Source organism: Schistocerca gregaria, chromosome 5 (genome assembly GCF_023897955.1).
Source record: "Schistocerca gregaria isolate iqSchGreg1 chromosome 5, iqSchGreg1.2, whole genome shotgun sequence".
In the NCBI taxonomy this organism is placed as follows: domain Eukaryota; kingdom Metazoa; phylum Arthropoda; class Insecta; order Orthoptera; family Acrididae; genus Schistocerca; species Schistocerca gregaria.
In genome coordinates, this window is record NC_064924.1 from 97347578 (window position 1) to 97366019 (window position 18442).

At 36.5% G+C, this 18442-nt stretch overlaps 1 protein-coding gene across 1 annotated transcript in view; it reads left to right on the forward strand.

The window, feature by feature from the left end:
- LOC126272285 (serine/threonine-protein kinase Nek7-like) overlaps positions 1 to 18442 on the forward strand; it is a 65519-nt gene that overhangs the window by 27260 nt on the left and 19817 nt on the right. The window contains exons 2-4 of the mRNA XM_049975042.1: positions 3052 to 3271; positions 5536 to 5738; positions 5828 to 5941. Coding sequence (XP_049830999.1) covers positions 3052 to 3271; positions 5536 to 5738; positions 5828 to 5941 — 537 coding nt within the window. The remainder of the gene's footprint in view (positions 1 to 3051; positions 3272 to 5535; positions 5739 to 5827; positions 5942 to 18442) is intronic.

Consider the following 18442-nt stretch of genomic DNA (forward strand, 5'->3'; position numbering starts at 1 on the left):
AAACCTGTCTAAATACAAATAGCATGGAAAAAAATTTGTTTCCTCTGTCAGCTAACATTTTAGCTTTTTCTTGCGCTATCAGCCCCATCAGAGGCATGCCTTTTCCTCATTTCTGGATGAACCAAAGATAAAGAGCTTCACACACTTTTTTAAAGTCGGATGGTTTCAGTGTTTTTATTTGATAATTTTTGCAGCTTGTTCTAGAAACGTAGATTAAGACTTCACCCATTCAGAACAAAGGAAACACCTACTCTGTAACTAGCTACAGCAGTTATCAATAAACTTCCTTCTTCAACTTCTTTGATAAAAGCTAATTTATCAGTGAAAGTAATCACAACATCTTTCCCCTTAGTCACGATAGCACAAAAACATACAGTCAGTGGACATAAACAACTTAAATGCAGTATTGTTGGAAATGAGCTGCATGTAGACTGTTGAGTTGGTGGCTGGGAAAGAAATCAAGGTCAGACATTCACCTCTCCCTGCTGGCCAGAGCCCCGCACAATCTTGTCTTTCGAATTATTTCTGTGCAGTACAGTGTTATTTGTGGTCTTGCAATTTTTAGAGGTGTTTTGTATAACTTGGGTTTCACTTAAACTGACTTAGGTGAACTAAGGTGTCAATAAACTGTTTTTGATGGGGATGGCATCATGACCCCTCTTCTTGGAATCTGTCATTGGAGTTGTGAAAGTTTGCCTCATCACAGAGATAAAACTGAGTCTTGGAAAAATAAGTGATAACTCACGACATGAACATGACTTCGGCAAGCATCAAAATGTACATGTATTATGTTCAGGTTTGTCTGTAGGTACTCAAGAGAGCCATTAAAGTGCTTAGCATCCAGACTTGTTTAATATTGTGTTCAAAATTGATTGTGGATATGTGTAGAATATGACGTAGAACACAACTGATGCTGGAGTGATGTAACGTATTATATTGCTTCTCTTTAAATTGAAATATAATATTTCTTTGGATAGCTGTACATATTCATTTACTTGGTTGTACATAAAGTCAGGTTTGTCATAGATAAGAAAATTTCATCCTCCTCCATTTCAAATTATTTAAATCTTCAGACACTTCAAATATACTAACAGTGTTATACCTGTCTAGTGTCCCTGGATTGTGATAAGCATGGACATAATGCTACAAAAAATGAGTGCTCTCCTATGTGATGGTCGGCTGTCATTAACATTTTATAGGAACATTTCATAAGGAACCACCAAGCCCACAGTCACAATACTCCTGTATTGATGTGGTTTTACTGCTACACAGTCCAGTTGGGCCACAGTGACTGCTGCAGTCCCCCAGGCATTGTAAGCTTTTTCAATTTCATTGTATGACTCCTGCTTAAAATGAAGGATTCAAGTGAATTACTGTATGTTTCAGAATACTGTCATTGATTTAAAACCATTATACATCAATTTCAAAAACATTCTTCACGCAGCCTCAGAATGTCATCATCAGTCATACTGTGACTTTTGTGACAACAAATGTGTGGGAACTGATTATACGTGTAATATGTTTTTTGAGTCACATAGAACTTTGTGGAAGCAGGAATATCCATTTAGGGGCTGTCCAAAGTACTAAAAGAGTGAACAACTGACTTTAATCCACCAATGGTCAGAAATAATGCATCATGAGGTAATAATTGGGAAAGCCACACTCAGAGGTTCTTTGAGTGCAGACTGTCAGGGAGGTCACAACGTACCCATAATTTCTATGGGTAGCGACTGGAGGTTCCAGAATTAATTTTCACTCTGCAATTGTGTGTGTGTGTGTGTGTGTGTGTGTGTGTGTGTGTGTGTGTGTGTGTGTGTGTGTGTGTGTGAGAGAGAGAGAGAGAGAGAGAGAGAGAGAGAGAGAGAGAGAGAGAGAGAGACGGTTTGAAACTTCCTAGCACATTAAGACTGCTCTACTAACTGAGCTATCCAAGCACAACTCATTTATTTAGCGCCATCAGTGGACATTTTAAAATGTATGGATGTCATCAGTTGTGTACATTCATATATTTATACAGTTTGTTGGTACATGTAGTTAAACATTCTGACATATAAGTTATTTACAATCATTTTTGCTCCTTATCAAAATATTGTGAAACAAAAGCTATTTACAATCATTTTGTACTAAGGAATTCACTTATAGTGTAAAAGCAGTGTTCCTGCAGAAACAATTTAAGATCTTTCCTAAAGTGGTACATGTTATCTGCTGCTTTTATTTTCCGCAGCAGTTTTTTATACAGTTTTACACCTTCATACAAGAAGCTATTTTGAGTCTTATGTTTATTCTTCCTGTCTAGGCGAAGGCAGTGACTTGTTCTTGTACTATAGTTATGAAAACTGCTATTTGTGCCATAATTTTCTATATTTTTCTTGATGTACACTATGGTTTGGAATATAAATTCATAAGGAACAGTTGGAATTTCTAACATTTTGAAAAGTTCTCTGCCGTGGGCCCGCTTACTGCTTTTTGTTATAATTCTTACTGCTTTCTTTTGCATTTTAAATACTGTTTGTAAATTCTGAGCACTGTTTCCCCAGATCAGATATATGTTTCTCAGTGTACTTTGATCCACTAAAGACATGTGTGATCTCTACTGACTGTATTCTGTTTTCTAGATATGAATGAAACCATTTGAGAACCACTCCCCTTACTCCTAGTGCCTCTAATTTATGCGACAGATTATGGTGGTCAACTGTATCAAATACCTTAGACAGGTCTAGGAAAAGGCCAGTTACATAGCTGTTCTCATCTAGTGCTTCTAAAACTGTTTTTGTAAATTGTGCTATTGCAGATTCTGTACCTCTACCAGACCTGAAACCATGCTGGTCATTGCAGAGGAGGTTGAATTGACTTAGATAGCTCAAAAGCCTGTTTTTCATTATTGTTTGTATCACTTTGGAAAAGCATGACAATTGGTCTGTAGTGCCTATTAAATAGTGTTCTCTCCAGGAAAATTATTACCTTCAAGAAATTTAATGCTGCTGTGGAACCAAGCATAAAGAGTTTGTCTTAAAAATTGTATGAACTCATAATATTTAATTCTGTTTTCAGCAATTGGACCATCCAAATATCATCAAATATCTGGGATCTTTTATTGAAGACAATGAGCTCAACATTGTTCTAGAGCTTGCAGATGCTGGGGATCTTTCACGCATGATAAAACATTTCCGTAAACACAGACGCCTCATACCTGAAAGGACTATATGGAAATATTTTGTTCAGTTGTGTAGTGCTGTTGAGCATATGCACTCAAAACGCATAATGCACAGGGGTTAGTATAATTATTTAATAATTTAATCTGCAGAAAAGTAGAGTGCTGGCATTTGTGGCAACAACCATATAAAATAATAATGATAAACAATGCAAGGTGTTTAAATGGTAGAACAAAAGCAAAGATCTGTTGCTTAAATAAAATTGTTGCATTACTTGTTTCTAGAGTATGACATGTAAGACAAAGGAAAGAAAGATTGGAGCTGTAATTAAAAACAAATGTGAGCTTAAATATTATCAGCATCTTTGACTCACAAGAGTAGGTCAGAAGTTGTGGATAATAGACAGAGATTCAAGTCTGCATTCCAATTTTAACATTTGTTATTAATTAAATTTCCCCTATTTGTCAAAATAAGCATTTGCATATTATAAACTGTCTCACTTATTTGAAGAATTTGTGAATATTAAACAATGCTTATTTATTTCATCTGTTGTAGTATATTAGGATAAGTATAATCTGCATTATTCTCTAACAGTAACTTAAGATTATACTAATATGCACTTGAAATATTTTCCCAGGTGCAAGATGTAAGTAAATTGAAACATTCATTGCCTGATATAAAGGGTGAGTCAGGAGGAGAGGTGCAAGCTTTGAGGGATGATACTAGGGGTGATTCTGAACAAAAGAACTCCTAATAAACATACGCCCTTTCCTTACCCATTTCCGGGTAGTATGCTGACATGGTGTTTGTCTATGGTTTGTCCAATGGGAGTTCCAGAGCTGCTGTGCGAGAATACCAACAATGATTTCTGAATTGCAGAGTGCCAGATAACAAGCACGGATTGTGTGAGTGTGGTATGCTTTCCAGCATAAATGTTGTCTCTGGACATTTCGTACAACAAACTCTTAATGAAGTTGAGAACATTCTTCAAGTAGTGGAACGCAATCGTACCACTAGCTCTAGAAGAATTGCTGCTCAACTGGTATTCCACAAGCACGAGTGATATGCACAGTATACGAGCACGGTCTATATCCCTATCATCAGCAGATTGTACAACATCTGCATGAAGGAGATGCTGCCGCCCAGCAAGAATTCTGTCAATAGATCATTGCCAATGAGCAATTAATTCCACGTATTCCACTCACTGATAACTCAACATTTACCCACAGCAGAATCAACAACACACACGCAACTCTCATGTATAGGCAAATGAAAATGTGCACACTACTGTGGAAATTAATTTTCAATGACGTTTCTCAGTCAATGTGTAGTGCAGTATTATTGGTGACCAACTCATCGGTCCAGTTGTTTTAGATAACCATCTTACTGGGACACACTATCTTGAGTTTCTTCAAAACTTGTTACTAGAATACATTGGGATATCTCTTTGGCAACACAAGCTCATCTGTACTTTCACCATGACGGAGCTCCTACACATTCCGCACGGCCAGTGACACAGTATCTCAACACAACATATCCTGGTCATTGGATTGGTTGCCATGGAGTCATTACTTGCCCTCCGAGGTCACCCATTGGATTCCTGTTTGCGGGTGTGGCTGAAGAGCGACGTCTACAAGTGCAGAGTGGACATGAGAGGACCTTATCACTTGTATTTTACATGCTTGTGCCCAGGTATAGGAGTGTAAAACTGAGCTCCAGTCGGTGACACAACACTTGTCTACAAGAGCAGCAACATGCATTGAAGTTGACAGTGGACTGTCTGAACATATTCTGTAAGGAAATGTACACAATTAAACAAACCATAACATAACAGTATCTTAATTTACTGTCATCTGCACCTTTCCTGTTCTTAGCTGTTTTCGTTGGTTTACTCAGAGATGGTTAAGAAAAAGGCATATATTTATTAGAAGTTTTTTTGTTCAGAATCACCAGTAATATCACCCCTCAAAGCATGTACCTTTCCTCCTGACACACCCTGTATATTGCATGTTCACTGCCTTTACCCATTGCTGAAGGATTTCATTCTTACTTCTTTTGCACAATCTCTAACTTTAATGAAGTTGCCATATATGTATTTATCAGTACCAGCCAAGTTATGTATCCTGGTGCCTCCTGTTTGGTAATGCGTACAGACTCCAGATGTAATGTAATTTTGCCTATACCATCACATTTACTTTCACATTCAGTGGTACTGCAAACCATGGCTTCTGCTTTTTTCTCTTTGATACATCGTAACTTCACCCTCTTGTCCAGATTTCACCAGTGACAATGAAACTGGGAGATAACTTGCTGACTCATCTTCAGTCTCATAAACTTCACCAAGAATTTTAAACAGCTGTAAGTGCTAACACTTCCTTTGCAGATATTAAACCAGCAAATGTTTTCATGACATCACAAGGTGTTGTAAAACTTGGTGACTTGGGCCTCAGTAGATTTTTCAGTTCCAAAACAACAGCTGCTCATTCACTTGTTGGTACTCCTTATTACATGAGTCCAGAAAGAATGTATGAACAAGGATACAACTTTAAAAGTGATATTTGGTCCATGGGATGCCTCCTTTATGAGGTAAGTTGCTGCAGAAGTTTATAACCACATGATACATTAGACTGTAGTCTAATTGCTTTCCAGTAACAGTATCTGACAACATGTTTCAGCTGGCAGCCCTACAGTCACCATTCTATGGTGAAAAAATGAATCTCTATACCTTGTGCAAAAAAATTGAGAAATGCTGTGTCCCACCTATACCATCTGACATTTACTCATTACAGGTAAGTGTGTGTGTGTGTGTGTGTGTGTGTGTGTGTGTGTGTGCGTGCGTGCGTCTATGTCTAATGTCTAATAGAGATGAGTGGCTAGCACAGTAAAACTGAAACAAAAATTAAGGAAATAAATATGTAGAGACTAATAAAAACTGGTATTAGACAGAGTCAAATCTGATTTTACTGCTTCTTGTGATTTTAAATTTATTCATTCATTCACAAATCGTGTTCTTTAAATCCTTTCATGAAGGAGAACTTTAACGAATGGGGAATGAGTCGAGTTATATATTAACAGGCATAAGCGACCATGGCTGGCTACTTCTGTGAAGTACACTAGCAACTGATTGACTAGTGCTAATGTACTCAAACTGATGATTATGTTAATTATTTTGAGATTATATTATAGATATATGTTATGAGATTTGAAGAAGACCCCTTATTATGCTAGCAGACAAAGTAATAAAGAACAGTGAAAGATACATAGATTCCTCGTTTGCTGACATGATTAACGTGTCATTTAGCACAGGAGTCTTCCCAGAAAAACTACAGAAACCAATTGTCAAGCCTATTTACAAGAAGGGGGACCAGTCTGATGTTATCAGTTACTGGCCTATATTATTGTTATCTGGATTTTAAAAAGTAATTGAAAGGGAAATGCATGAAAGACTGTCTCATTTTCTTAATAAAAATCATATTCTAGCTAAAGGGAAAACAGGTTTTGGAAAAATGGGTCAACTGACACAGCAATTTATAACTTTTTAAAACTGTTCATACATTCTGTAGACAAAAATGAATTAAACTGTGACCTGTTTTTGGGCCTATCTAAGGCTTTCGATGTCATTGACCATAATTTACTGCTCAGGAAACTATATTGCTAGGGGGTTCGTGGAGTAGCACATGATTGGTTCAAATCGAATCTTTCTAATAGGTATCAGAAGGTAGAGATACAGCATGCGGGTAAAGTCTACTCATCGACATACCACAGAGTCAGGTATGGCGTGCTGCAGGGCTCTGTACTGGGGCCATTGCTGTTCTTAACATTTATAATGATTTGCCAAGCTATTTATCAACAGCAGATGCAGTATTGTTTGCTGACGACACCAGTCTATTTGTCAAAGCTACAAATGAAACTGGCTTACTGGAGAGAGTCACAGTAGCCACAGAAGAAGCAAACATGTGGTTTACAAACAACAAATTAGTTGTTAATGACAAAAAACAGTTTGGATGAACATCAGACATATAACAAACAAAGTAAAAACTCACCTAGCTGTAAAACTTGAGCAGTGTAAGACAAAGCAACCCCCCCCCCCCCCCCCCCCCACACACACACACACAAAATTTTTAGGGCTATGGCTAGATGGATGTTTAATGTTGGAGAAACACACAGAAATGTTAAACAAAAAATTAAGGCAGTATTGTTATGTTCTTAGAATACTAAAAAATTCCTGTAGTGTTGTGTTCATACTTTGCACTCATACATAGCACACTAAGATATGGTATCATATTTTGGGGGAATACCAGTTTGGCCAAACATTCATTTGTGCTTCAAAGAGATATGACATACAGAAAATCATGTAAAAAAGCTTTCAAAGAACTACAAATCGTGACTCTACCATGTATCTATATTTATGAAAGTGTATGTTTTATGAAGGCACGCCAGGAACATTCTTTGTTAAACAGTCAAGTTCATAACTACAAAATGAGAAATAGAGACGACTTTCATAGATAGTCACACAAAAGCTATGTATCCAAAAAGTGTTCTTTATCAGCCAAAAATCTTATTTAGTGCACTACCAAAGGAAATTAAAAGTATACCAAAATTCCACACATTCAAAAAAGAACTTTTAAAAATGTTAGCAAGAATTTTTATAGTGTCAAGGAATACTTAAGTCACGAGCATTCAATACACAGTAGCTTATTTTCTTCATCGCAATGATTCAAAATGCTCATTAAAAACTAAATTGTATTCATCTATTATTCTAATTTAGCATATTATGAATGTTGTTATGCATATGGTTTCATGTTATATGTAATAACATTTTATTTATGGGCATATAATGTAAGACAAATCCTACATCATTTTTATAATGATGAGATACAAGGATGCTAAATAAAGTATTTATATTTAAGTATTTAAATTAAAAGGTGGTGCTACCAAGTCTGCAAAATATTTTAGTACTGTAGCTGAGATATCATTGTAGACAGAAGAGTTACTCTTTTTTAATGACCCAATGATTTGTAATCTCTCTAGTACAAAACCTGCTTTTTGGTTGTGGAATAGGCATTGCCTTTGTAAGAAAGTTTATTGGATCTGCTTTTGTGGACCATTTGTATACCCTTGTTTTCATCTACAGTTAGAAACACTTCATTGAATTTAGTAGTTAATGTCATGAATTCCATATCCATTGCATGACTGCTGCAGTTATATGAGAGTTCAGTATCATTTTCCTTTCTGAGGTTATGACTACATATCAATAATGCTCCAAATTGTCCTTAGCTGGTTTGTAATTTTGAATTTCTTGTCTGTTGTATGTAGGACACACAACACACCCTGAGGAATTTTGCAATAGCGCTTATAACGCATTTTAAGTCTTGATTAGAACTATTTCTTTGTGTTAAATAAAGATCTCTCTTCCTAGAAAAATATGTTTTGATGTCCTATGGCCTTCATTTGTTGCTGGGAATTTTGCTACAGGCATCAAACCAAAAATGGCCCTCTATCAGTACTACACAAAATTAAATTAATATTGAAATTTTATATAGTTATATTATTTCTACTCAGTATTACTAGTACAAAATCTAACTTCCAATACAGTTTTAAAAAATTGCTGTTGGGGGTCCTGTACCTGTACCCGGCGGAACTGTTATCTGTATGTTTCAAAATTTGTTATTGAAATACAGCACTGTAAAAGCTGCTCAATGGAATATTCATTCATGTCTATGGCCTAGTACTTTATTCACATTTTGTGCATACAGGCACTTCCTTCTCCTTGCATTAGGCTTAGAGTAATACAATACTGACATGTTTCCATTTTGGTTTGTCTGTTGATCTTCTGTTATTTCCAAATGACATTCTGTTATGTATAGCACATCTGCAGAAATACCTTTAGGGTTTTAAGTTTCCTGTAGTATGGGGTTTCTTCTGTAACAAGATCCTTATGGAAGAGCACAAATGCATGATTACCCTCTGTGCTGTCTAAGTTAACATTTGTTGTTTCTCCAGTGATTGCTGCAACTGTGTCTATTGCTATTAGGCAGCTTCTACAATATATTAGAACATTTCAGCTCAGGGATGTTAACTCTAATGTTAATGCTAAACAGTTATTGATCCTGTGAGTATATAGACAGATGATAGTGGAATGTACAATGTTACATATATTCTTTGTTTGAAGCATTATATTAAACAAGCAGCTGAGCAGAAGAAGATGAGGTGATGTGGCTTTTTCAGTGTATTTGTTTTTTTTTTTTTTCTTTTTTTCCTACTGTGCATAAACATGTGTAAAGTAGAGTTTCAATTGTTTGATTTCATATATAAAGTGGTTTAGATATAATTATCTGTGTGAGTAGATTAGAACATGTCATTATTTGTTGTTAATGCACTATACAATAGCAGCTTGCAGTGGCTGCTTCTGTCTATTGATGTGTAACTTGACTTGGTCCACGTACCCAAAGTCTGTCCTTGTTTATGAGATTTACAGAACATGTAAATGAATGAATGAATGAATGAATGCATAAATGCAGAGGCTGGAAGTAATGAGAGGAAATACTGGCAAGTTGAAGCTTTGAGTCAGACCACACAAACAGTTTACGAAAAGGAGTCCACAAAACATGTGATTTTCCAACTCAGTAGGTTTGTGAAAAATACCACAATAACAAATATTTTAGAAGTAGTAAATAATATGTGCTTTGTCATGCTACAGAGGTCATACCTCTGTTGGCCAAGAAATACATGATGTTTGGAGAATCAGCGTGAAATCTCCTGTCAGTGAAGCTGCGCCATTCCAAGCCAATCTGGAGATTTCATAGAAAAAGGAAGTGGCCCAAATGTAACTAGTATCCAAAGAGAAAGTTCAGATAATGTACTTGGTACAATATATGATGGGCTACACAGTATGGGAGATTCCCAGATTTTGGAGACGTCTCAAAGAAAGTGCCCTAGGACAAGGAGAGCAACTGTTTTGAGTGGTGATTCTTTTAGGCATCATCCAACAAAGAGGAAAGCAATATTTAAATGGTGCAATCCCAAGGTTAAATAGTTCGCATGAAGTAATGGCCGCTATCGACAGGGGATCTCAAGTTGATTCCGTATTTCTAGATTTCCGGAAAGCTTTTGACACCATTCCTCACAAGCGACTTCTAATCAAGCTGCGGAGCTATGGGGTATCGTCTCAGTTGTGCGACTGGATTTGTGATTTCCTGTCAGGAAGGTTGCAGATCGTAGTAATAGACGGCAAATCATCGAGTAAAACTGAAGTGATATCAGGTGTTCCCCAGGGAAGCGTCCTGGGACCTCTACTGTTCCTGATCTATATAAATGACCTGGGTGACAATCTGAGCAGTTCTCTTAGATTGTTCACAGATGATGCTGTAATTCCGAAGACCAGTATCAGTTGCAAGCGATTTATAAAAGATTGCTGTATGGTGTGTCAGGTGGCAGTTGACGCTAAATAACGAAAAGTGTGAGATGATCCACATGAGTTCCAAAAGAAATCCGTTGGAATTCGATTACTCGATAAATAGTACAATTCTCAAGGCTGTCAATTCAACTAAGTACCTGGGTGTTAAAATTACGAACAACTTCAGTTGGAAGGACCACATAGATAATATTGTCGGGAAGGCGAGCCAAAGGTTGCGTTTCATTGGCAGGACACTTAGAAGATGCAACAAGTCCACTAAAGAGACAGCTTACACTACACTCGTTCGTCCTCTGTTAGAATATTGCTGCGTGGTGTGGGATCCTTACCAGGTGGGATTGACGGAGGACATCGAAAGGGTGCAAAAAAGGGCAGCTTGTTTTGTATTATCACGTTATAGGGGAGAGAGTGTGGCAAATATGATACACGAGTTGGGATGGAAGTCATTACAGCATAGACGTTTTTCGTCGCGGTGAGACCTTTTTACGAAATTTCAGTCACCAACTTTCCCTTCCGAATGCGAAAATATTTTGTTGAGCCCAACCTACATAGGTAGGAATGATCATCAAAATAAAATAAGAGAAATCAGAGCTCGAACAGAAAGGTTTAGGTGTTCGTTTTTCCCGCTCGCTGTTCAGGAGTGGAATAGTAGAGAGATAGTATGATTGTGGTTCGATGAACCCTCTGCCAAGCACTTAAATGCGAATTGCAGAGTAGTCATGTAGATGTAGATGTAGATGTAGTATACTTACTAGTACTGTACACAATTGAAGTGTACTGGGAGGTGTTACGTTAACAAAGTATAGCAACAAGATGAAAAACAGCATAAGAAAAAACTGTATGTGTTCCACCAAAGTATCAGTGGTCTCATAAATCAATTGGAGTTTCTAAGTTTGAGACAAAAGCTACAGTATCTGTAAGCTGTGCTCATATAACATGTCTCACAAAGTGTCTTGTAAGAGGTGGAACTGAAATGCCTCGAATTTAAGGCAACACATTAGCAGCAAGCTATTGTAGCACTATTAAGGAGAAAGGTGGAGCTGCAATTTATGTCAAAACTAATTTAATATTTAAATCTGTTGACTCAAATACTTACTGTGTATATCCCCAACGTGAAGCCTGTGGAACTGAAATTACCACACATCATATGTCAGTGGTAGTGTACAGGGTTCCTCAAGGAAAAATGGGCATTTTTTAAACTAACTGGAACAATGTTTGACCTAAACACATTCCAAAATTAAGGATTTAATTATAAAGTGTGACTTCAGTATGAATTTCTTAGATAAAAATAACAGTAGGGAAGAATTAACGCACCTGATGGAGTAGCTCAACCTAGGTGCAGTAGGTAACTTCCCTACTAGCATAACTGTAACGCTCTAATTGGCACTATATTCACTGAAAGAGGCTAGAGCAGCTGTGTCATTGTAAGTTAAATTGTCAAGAGACTGTCAAATCATGGTTGACAACTACTTACAGTGAATGACATCAGCCGGTGTGATAAAGCTAAACATTCCTTTAAATCTTTCAGGCTGGCCACTGATGACACCCTAGAAAATCTCAGCCTGTATTTGCAACATATTGACTGGAGATCTATATATGTGTTCATATGGAAAGGAAGGTTAATGACAAATATAATGTCCTCATGAGTTTGTGTCATTGCTTCAAACTGTGTTAAAAAAGAAGGAAAAGTTCTAAAAACTATTATCAAGTGACTGAAGGAAACTATGGATTACCAGAGCGGTCAAAATTTTGTATAGAACAAAAAAGGTTTTATGAATCGCATAGGTATCTGATGACCCCATAAAAAAGAGAATTATAAGCATATTAATAGTACTGTAATATTAGAAAAAGTGTCAATAAAAATACAAAATTTTGTAGATCACATCTGAAATCCAACAACAAAGCAAAAATCATCTGGCAAGTTATAAGAAGGAAGAATGGGGAAAAAAGAGTACATATTGTACACAGAAATAAGCCATGTTGGAAATACAGTAAAATCATTGAGGAGATTGCTAAAAATCTTCAATATGCATTTTTTCAACAGCTGTAGAGAAGTGGCTTACAGCAGCAGCAGCAGCAGCAGCAGCAGCAGCAGAGTCATTCAGATGCACATAACTCCCATCACATTGACAATCAAACAAATGAAAATAAAAAGTTAGTTGGTAATGTTTCCACAAGGATAATCAGGCATTGTCATGAATATATAACTACATTTTAGTGTCAGTTAATGAATCCTTACATTAAGGTACTGTCCTACTACAAATTCAAATATACATGTGTGAAAGCATTTTTCAAGAAGGGTTAAGGAAACTTGATGTCACAAACTACTGCCTAATCTTCTTGCTAAAAAAATTTTCCAAGGTCTTAGAGAATCTGGTGTTCAGGATAATTGTCTGTTTATTCATTTCATGTTCCATGGACTCTTTACAGTGATGAGTTTATGGGAGTCACCAGAACGTCATCCGTGAATGCACAGTGAAGCACAGCCTTATTGTGTGGCAATGAGCACATGGACAATCTTCTTTACTCTTTGATTTGTATTACTGTTCTCTGTGTTGACTTAGATTTTTCATTTCTTTGTGTTTGAGCTTAAAAATAAGAAGTTATTGCCTTATTCTTTAGTGAACAGAGATAAGCTGTAGTTGGCCATGTAGTTCACCATGGATGCGAGTCATTCCAAGATAAAGATTACAATACATTAAATTACATTTTACCGCTTAACAGATGTTACAGCATTAAGAAAAACAGTGCTTGAATGAAAATAACAAGATGTACATAAAAAAGTTATATTAACATTTGAACAGTTTGTTATATTCACTTTTCAGCACTGATGTGTTCTGAACAGTAATGCAGGCATAGTAACTGTCATACTGTTGAGCAGTCAATTCAACAACCCATGTACAATAAAAATACTCAGTCACATTACACAGTGACTGAATGAAATAAGCTAATCTACATGAACTACATGTATTGACATTTGACAAACGTGAAACAGTTTCACTATATTTTATTCTAGGTTAGGTCTCTTTCACAAATTCCTCTACGGAGTCGAATGAGTTATTCAGAGAAGTTGCCATAGATTTGTTTTGAACAGGGATGCACTATTTCTTATGTTTCTAAGTTCAGTGGGATGAAGGTTAAAAATTTTTGCACCAATGTACTTAGGGTCTCTCTGTACCTAGAAAAGATTTTTAATTGGTAGTGAACACCTCAGCATTGTATGCAAAAAACAATATAGCAGATTTCGAAATGAGAGAAAACATTCACCACCATAATACCAGAGGCAAAACAAAATTAGACATACCTAGGCACAGGCTGACAAGAACAGGAAATGCCCATCTAATCAATAGTATAAAAATATTTAATAAACTTCCATTTTCTTCTTGGTCGGCTCACATAAGTAGCTTCAGGAGAAAGCTACTAAAATGGTTACTAATCAATCCTTTTTACAATATAACAGAATTTATGAATATAAAATCAATTGACATTAATTTTTAAGTATTTCATTATGTGATGTCACTGAATGTGTTTATCTTATGTTATGGTGTATGTTAGCATCTATGGGTACTATTTGCAATGTTCATTTAGCTTTAAGATATTATTCAAGGAAAGTGTTATATTATATCCATGTAAATTGCCTATTCCACCTCACGTGGTCAATGGTGAATAAAGAATACGAATGCATATGAATATGAATATGAAGAATATGAATGTGATTCTAATGCTTAGTGTTGACTGCTGAGTTGAACACAAAGAGAAGGAAAAAATAAATTCAGAAGCCATGATATGTATTCCTAGCTGGATAAATAATTTACGTCAGAATGGTCTTTGGATTATGCTACATATCACTCTCTTTTGGGCAATGAAGATTTTTTGAGCAAGAGGAGAATTTCTTCAGAAGATAATTCCATAATACATGATAGATTGCAAATAAGCAAAATTAGCTTACCTACATGACTTTGGTCTCCAATACAAGAGAGCATTCTTAATGCAAAAGCTGCTGACTTGACTCCTTTCACAGGTTGGTGTGTGTGATTTTCCCAGTTTAGTTTGAAGGCTAAGTGAATGCCCATGAACTTGGTGCTATCAGCCCTCTGTAACTGCTTGTTACTGAGTGCCATTGCGTACTCCTCTAAGTTTTTGTCACTTGATCTAAACTGCAAAAATTTGCTTGCATAAATTGGCAGAAAGAGAGTTAAGAATAAACCAGTTAAAAATTTTTGATAAAATGTTTTTGGTGCTTGACAGATTTTCAACTATAATGCTGGTGTCGTCTGCAAACAAGGTAAATCTGCACTCAACACTGTTCACAGCTGCAGGTAGATCATTGGCATAAATAAAAAACAATAAAGGATCCAGGACAGAAACCTGCAAGACTCTGCGATGAATAATGTCCCAGTCTGCCAGAACATGTAATATCGATTTGCCATCAACTGCTTCCAAAATTATGTCCTTCTTCCTGCTAATAAGACAGGATTTCAGTAGGTGATGTAATGGGCCTCTGGATAGATGTCTGCCTTTTACACGTTACAACCCTCTTCAACTGTCGGTGGTCTCTGTCAGTCAACAGATGAGGTCAGCCTGTACAGTTTTGTGCTGTACGTGTCCCTTCATATTTCCACTTCTCTATCACATTGGAAACAGTGTACCTAGGGATGTTTAGGAGTGTGGTAATCTCATTTACAGACACACAACCCAAGTGACACACAACCACCTGACCAGATTTGAAGTCCGTGAGTTCTGCAGAGTGCCCCATTCTGCTCTCTCACAATGTCTAATGACTACTGAGGTCACTGATATGGAGTACCTGGCAGTAGGTGGCAGCACAAGGCAGCTAATACGAAAAACGTATGTTTTGGGGGGTGTCTGGATACTTTTGATCACATAGTGTAGTAATTGGTAATCCTCACAATGATAAGATTGTATTAGATTAAATGTGTTTTTTTTCCAATTGATCCATAATGATGAGATTGTCTGGGATGTAGCAAATGTCAGAAGAACAAAACACACGATAAATATTTACAATATAAAACAAATATGCTAACGTACAATTACACACACACACACACACACACACACACACACACACACACACACACACACACACACCAGTTGATTTTACTAAGAAATTCATCACTGGGCTAAAAGGTGTTGACCACCAATAAACCCTAAGGCTACTCTTAAACGGAACTTTAGCTGCTAGTTAAACTTTTTATGGCTGCCGGCAAGTTATTGAAAATGTGTGTTCCTGATTAATGGAAATCTTTTTGGACCAAAGTAAGTTACTTTACATCTTTTGAAGATTATTCTTATTTATAGTACTGATTTCACAAACTAGTTTGAATAAGGGATACATTTTAATAACAAATTTCATTAAGAAATAAATATATTGTGAAATGGTGGTTATTGTCCCTAGTTCTCTATACAGGCCCGTGCAGGATGGTATTGTGTTCAGACCACAAATAATTCTAATTAGACATTTTTGTACCTGAAATACTTTCGCTTGGCTCGATGAATTATCCCTATAAAATAATCCCATATGACATTATGGAATGAAAGTAAGCATGGTATGTCAGTTTTTTCATTTTTATATCCACTATGTATGACAACATTCCCATTGCAAACAGAGATTTGTTTAGGTGCTGCAGCAACCCTGTGGTGTACCCCAATTGAATTTATTATCAAGGTGTAAGCACAAGAATTTAATACTGTCCACTTGTTCTATCTGTTTTAGGCATATTCTTGTGCAAAATCTTTTAAAAGTTCTGAATTGCGTGTAGTGTGTTTTGTCAAGATTTAGTGACAAAGAATTGGCAAGGAACCATTTGTTAAGGTCCAGGAAAATTTCATTTAACTGATCTTTCTAAGACTACACTTCATTTGCTATTTATTGCAATGTTTGTATCAGCTGCAAACAAAACAAATTTGGTGTCTTTACTCATATCACAGAAGATACCCTCTAGTAATCTGTTTTTGTTTAGGGACCCTAAGATGTCTTCCACAAATGTGAATATTGACTTATCAGTCAGTATTTTCTTTTGAAATCCAAATTGTCATTTCTTTAAAATATTCAAATGTTAAAATTGTTTGACAATCTTAGCATACAACAACTTATCAAATACTTTTGAAAACACAAGAAGAAGTCAAACTGTTCTATAGTTATTCATATTTGAGGCATCACCTTTTTCGGAAGAGTTTTACTGTGACACCTTTCATGGTCTCTGCAAGCATACCTAGGTGCATTGATGAGTTAAGGCTGTGGGTCAGTATTCCAGATAGTTCTTGCTTAAGATATTGTCAAATCCAAAGTAAGGTTTATTTTTTAATGAGTCAGTGGCATCATTAATTTCTGTAATGGTTATATGATATAGCATTATTTCACCAAAAATGTTTGCAACTTGTTGTTTGAGAATATGCATCACCTGAAAGCTGCAACATTTTGAATGTTCGTTTGGTTTATAGCAAGAACTATCAATAGATAATGTTATTTTCTCCTTCACAGATCAAATTCTGCAATCTGTTGACAACAAACTGGCACCATTCAGAATCCATTCAGGCTTTTGAATGGACCAACCATGAAATTCTCCCAAATAAAATGGGATTCTGTGGGTCAAGCAGAGTAATGGTTTATGTGGTTTAAGTTTTATCGAAGAATAGGAAGCAGGTGGTAATCATTACTGTCAGTAATAGAATTATAGCTTCATCCAAGTGGGACACAGTTAAGAGTTAAGTACCACACAGCTTGGTACAGAGGCTCTTATTGTTTCTTATATTTATGGTGACATCCCGCTCTGTTTCACTACAGTGAGCAACTTGAGCCTCTTTGCAGATGATACATCCCTCTCGGTGGATAAAACAGCAGGCAAAAACTTGTGCTGTGTATCCTCCAGTGGTTTAGCTGCAGTGGATTCTCTCTGAACGTCAAAAAACTAATTGTTGGGATGTTGTTTCACAATAGACACAACACATAATTACCAAACAATTTTATTCATATTCGCTGCGTGGAGAATAACATAGAACTACTACCTGTTAAACTCTATAAACACCAAAGATATTACATGGCAGCAGAATTGAATCTCAACATGGCCCTCCAGTTTTTTACAGACAGTTAAAAATTAAGACTTGAGCCTTAAGTTTGTGGTTCTAGGATTGAAGTCAAAGTTGTACAACACATTTCTTGTGCTTTGGTGCAGGAAAGAGCTTTCATCAGTACATCTGCTGTCATACCTTCTGTTGGCTGATATTCCAGTTTCAGCCAATACTTTTGTAGAGTGTGATGTATGGAGTGTTATTTTATATGGGCATGCTTAAACTTTGAGTGAAGAACTGTGCTACATTCTAACTTTCCAGCTGGCTGATCGTCATTGAACAGGGTGTTGTGTAACAATTTTTCTAAATCTAGGTCCTTCATGAATCTTGATGATTGAGTCACTTCCTTTGGTGCATTGTTGAGGCTCATGTATTCAGCTTCTGTTGATGAAAGATCAACTGCTTTCTGCTTGCTTGAACACCATGAGATTACTGACCTGGACAAGGTGAAGCTATAGCCAGTATACGAGTTTGAATCGGCATCAGAACTTCCCCAACCAGGATCTAGAAAACCAATAGTTCCTTCCTTATTCTTGATGTAGGTCAGTTTCTTGTGTTTGGTTCCTTTGAGGTATCTAAGGATTCGGTTAATTGCATGCCAGTGAATGAAGTCATGGCTGTCATTGTACTGGCTTAACTTGTTGACTGCATAGCGTATGTCAGGTCAGGTATCAGTAGTGATGTACATCAATGCTCCAAACAGTTCTCTGAAGTGATAGTGAGTGCCATCTCCTGTATTCATAGCTGTCGCATCCTACATGTTCTCTATTGCCAGTGGATACTTACT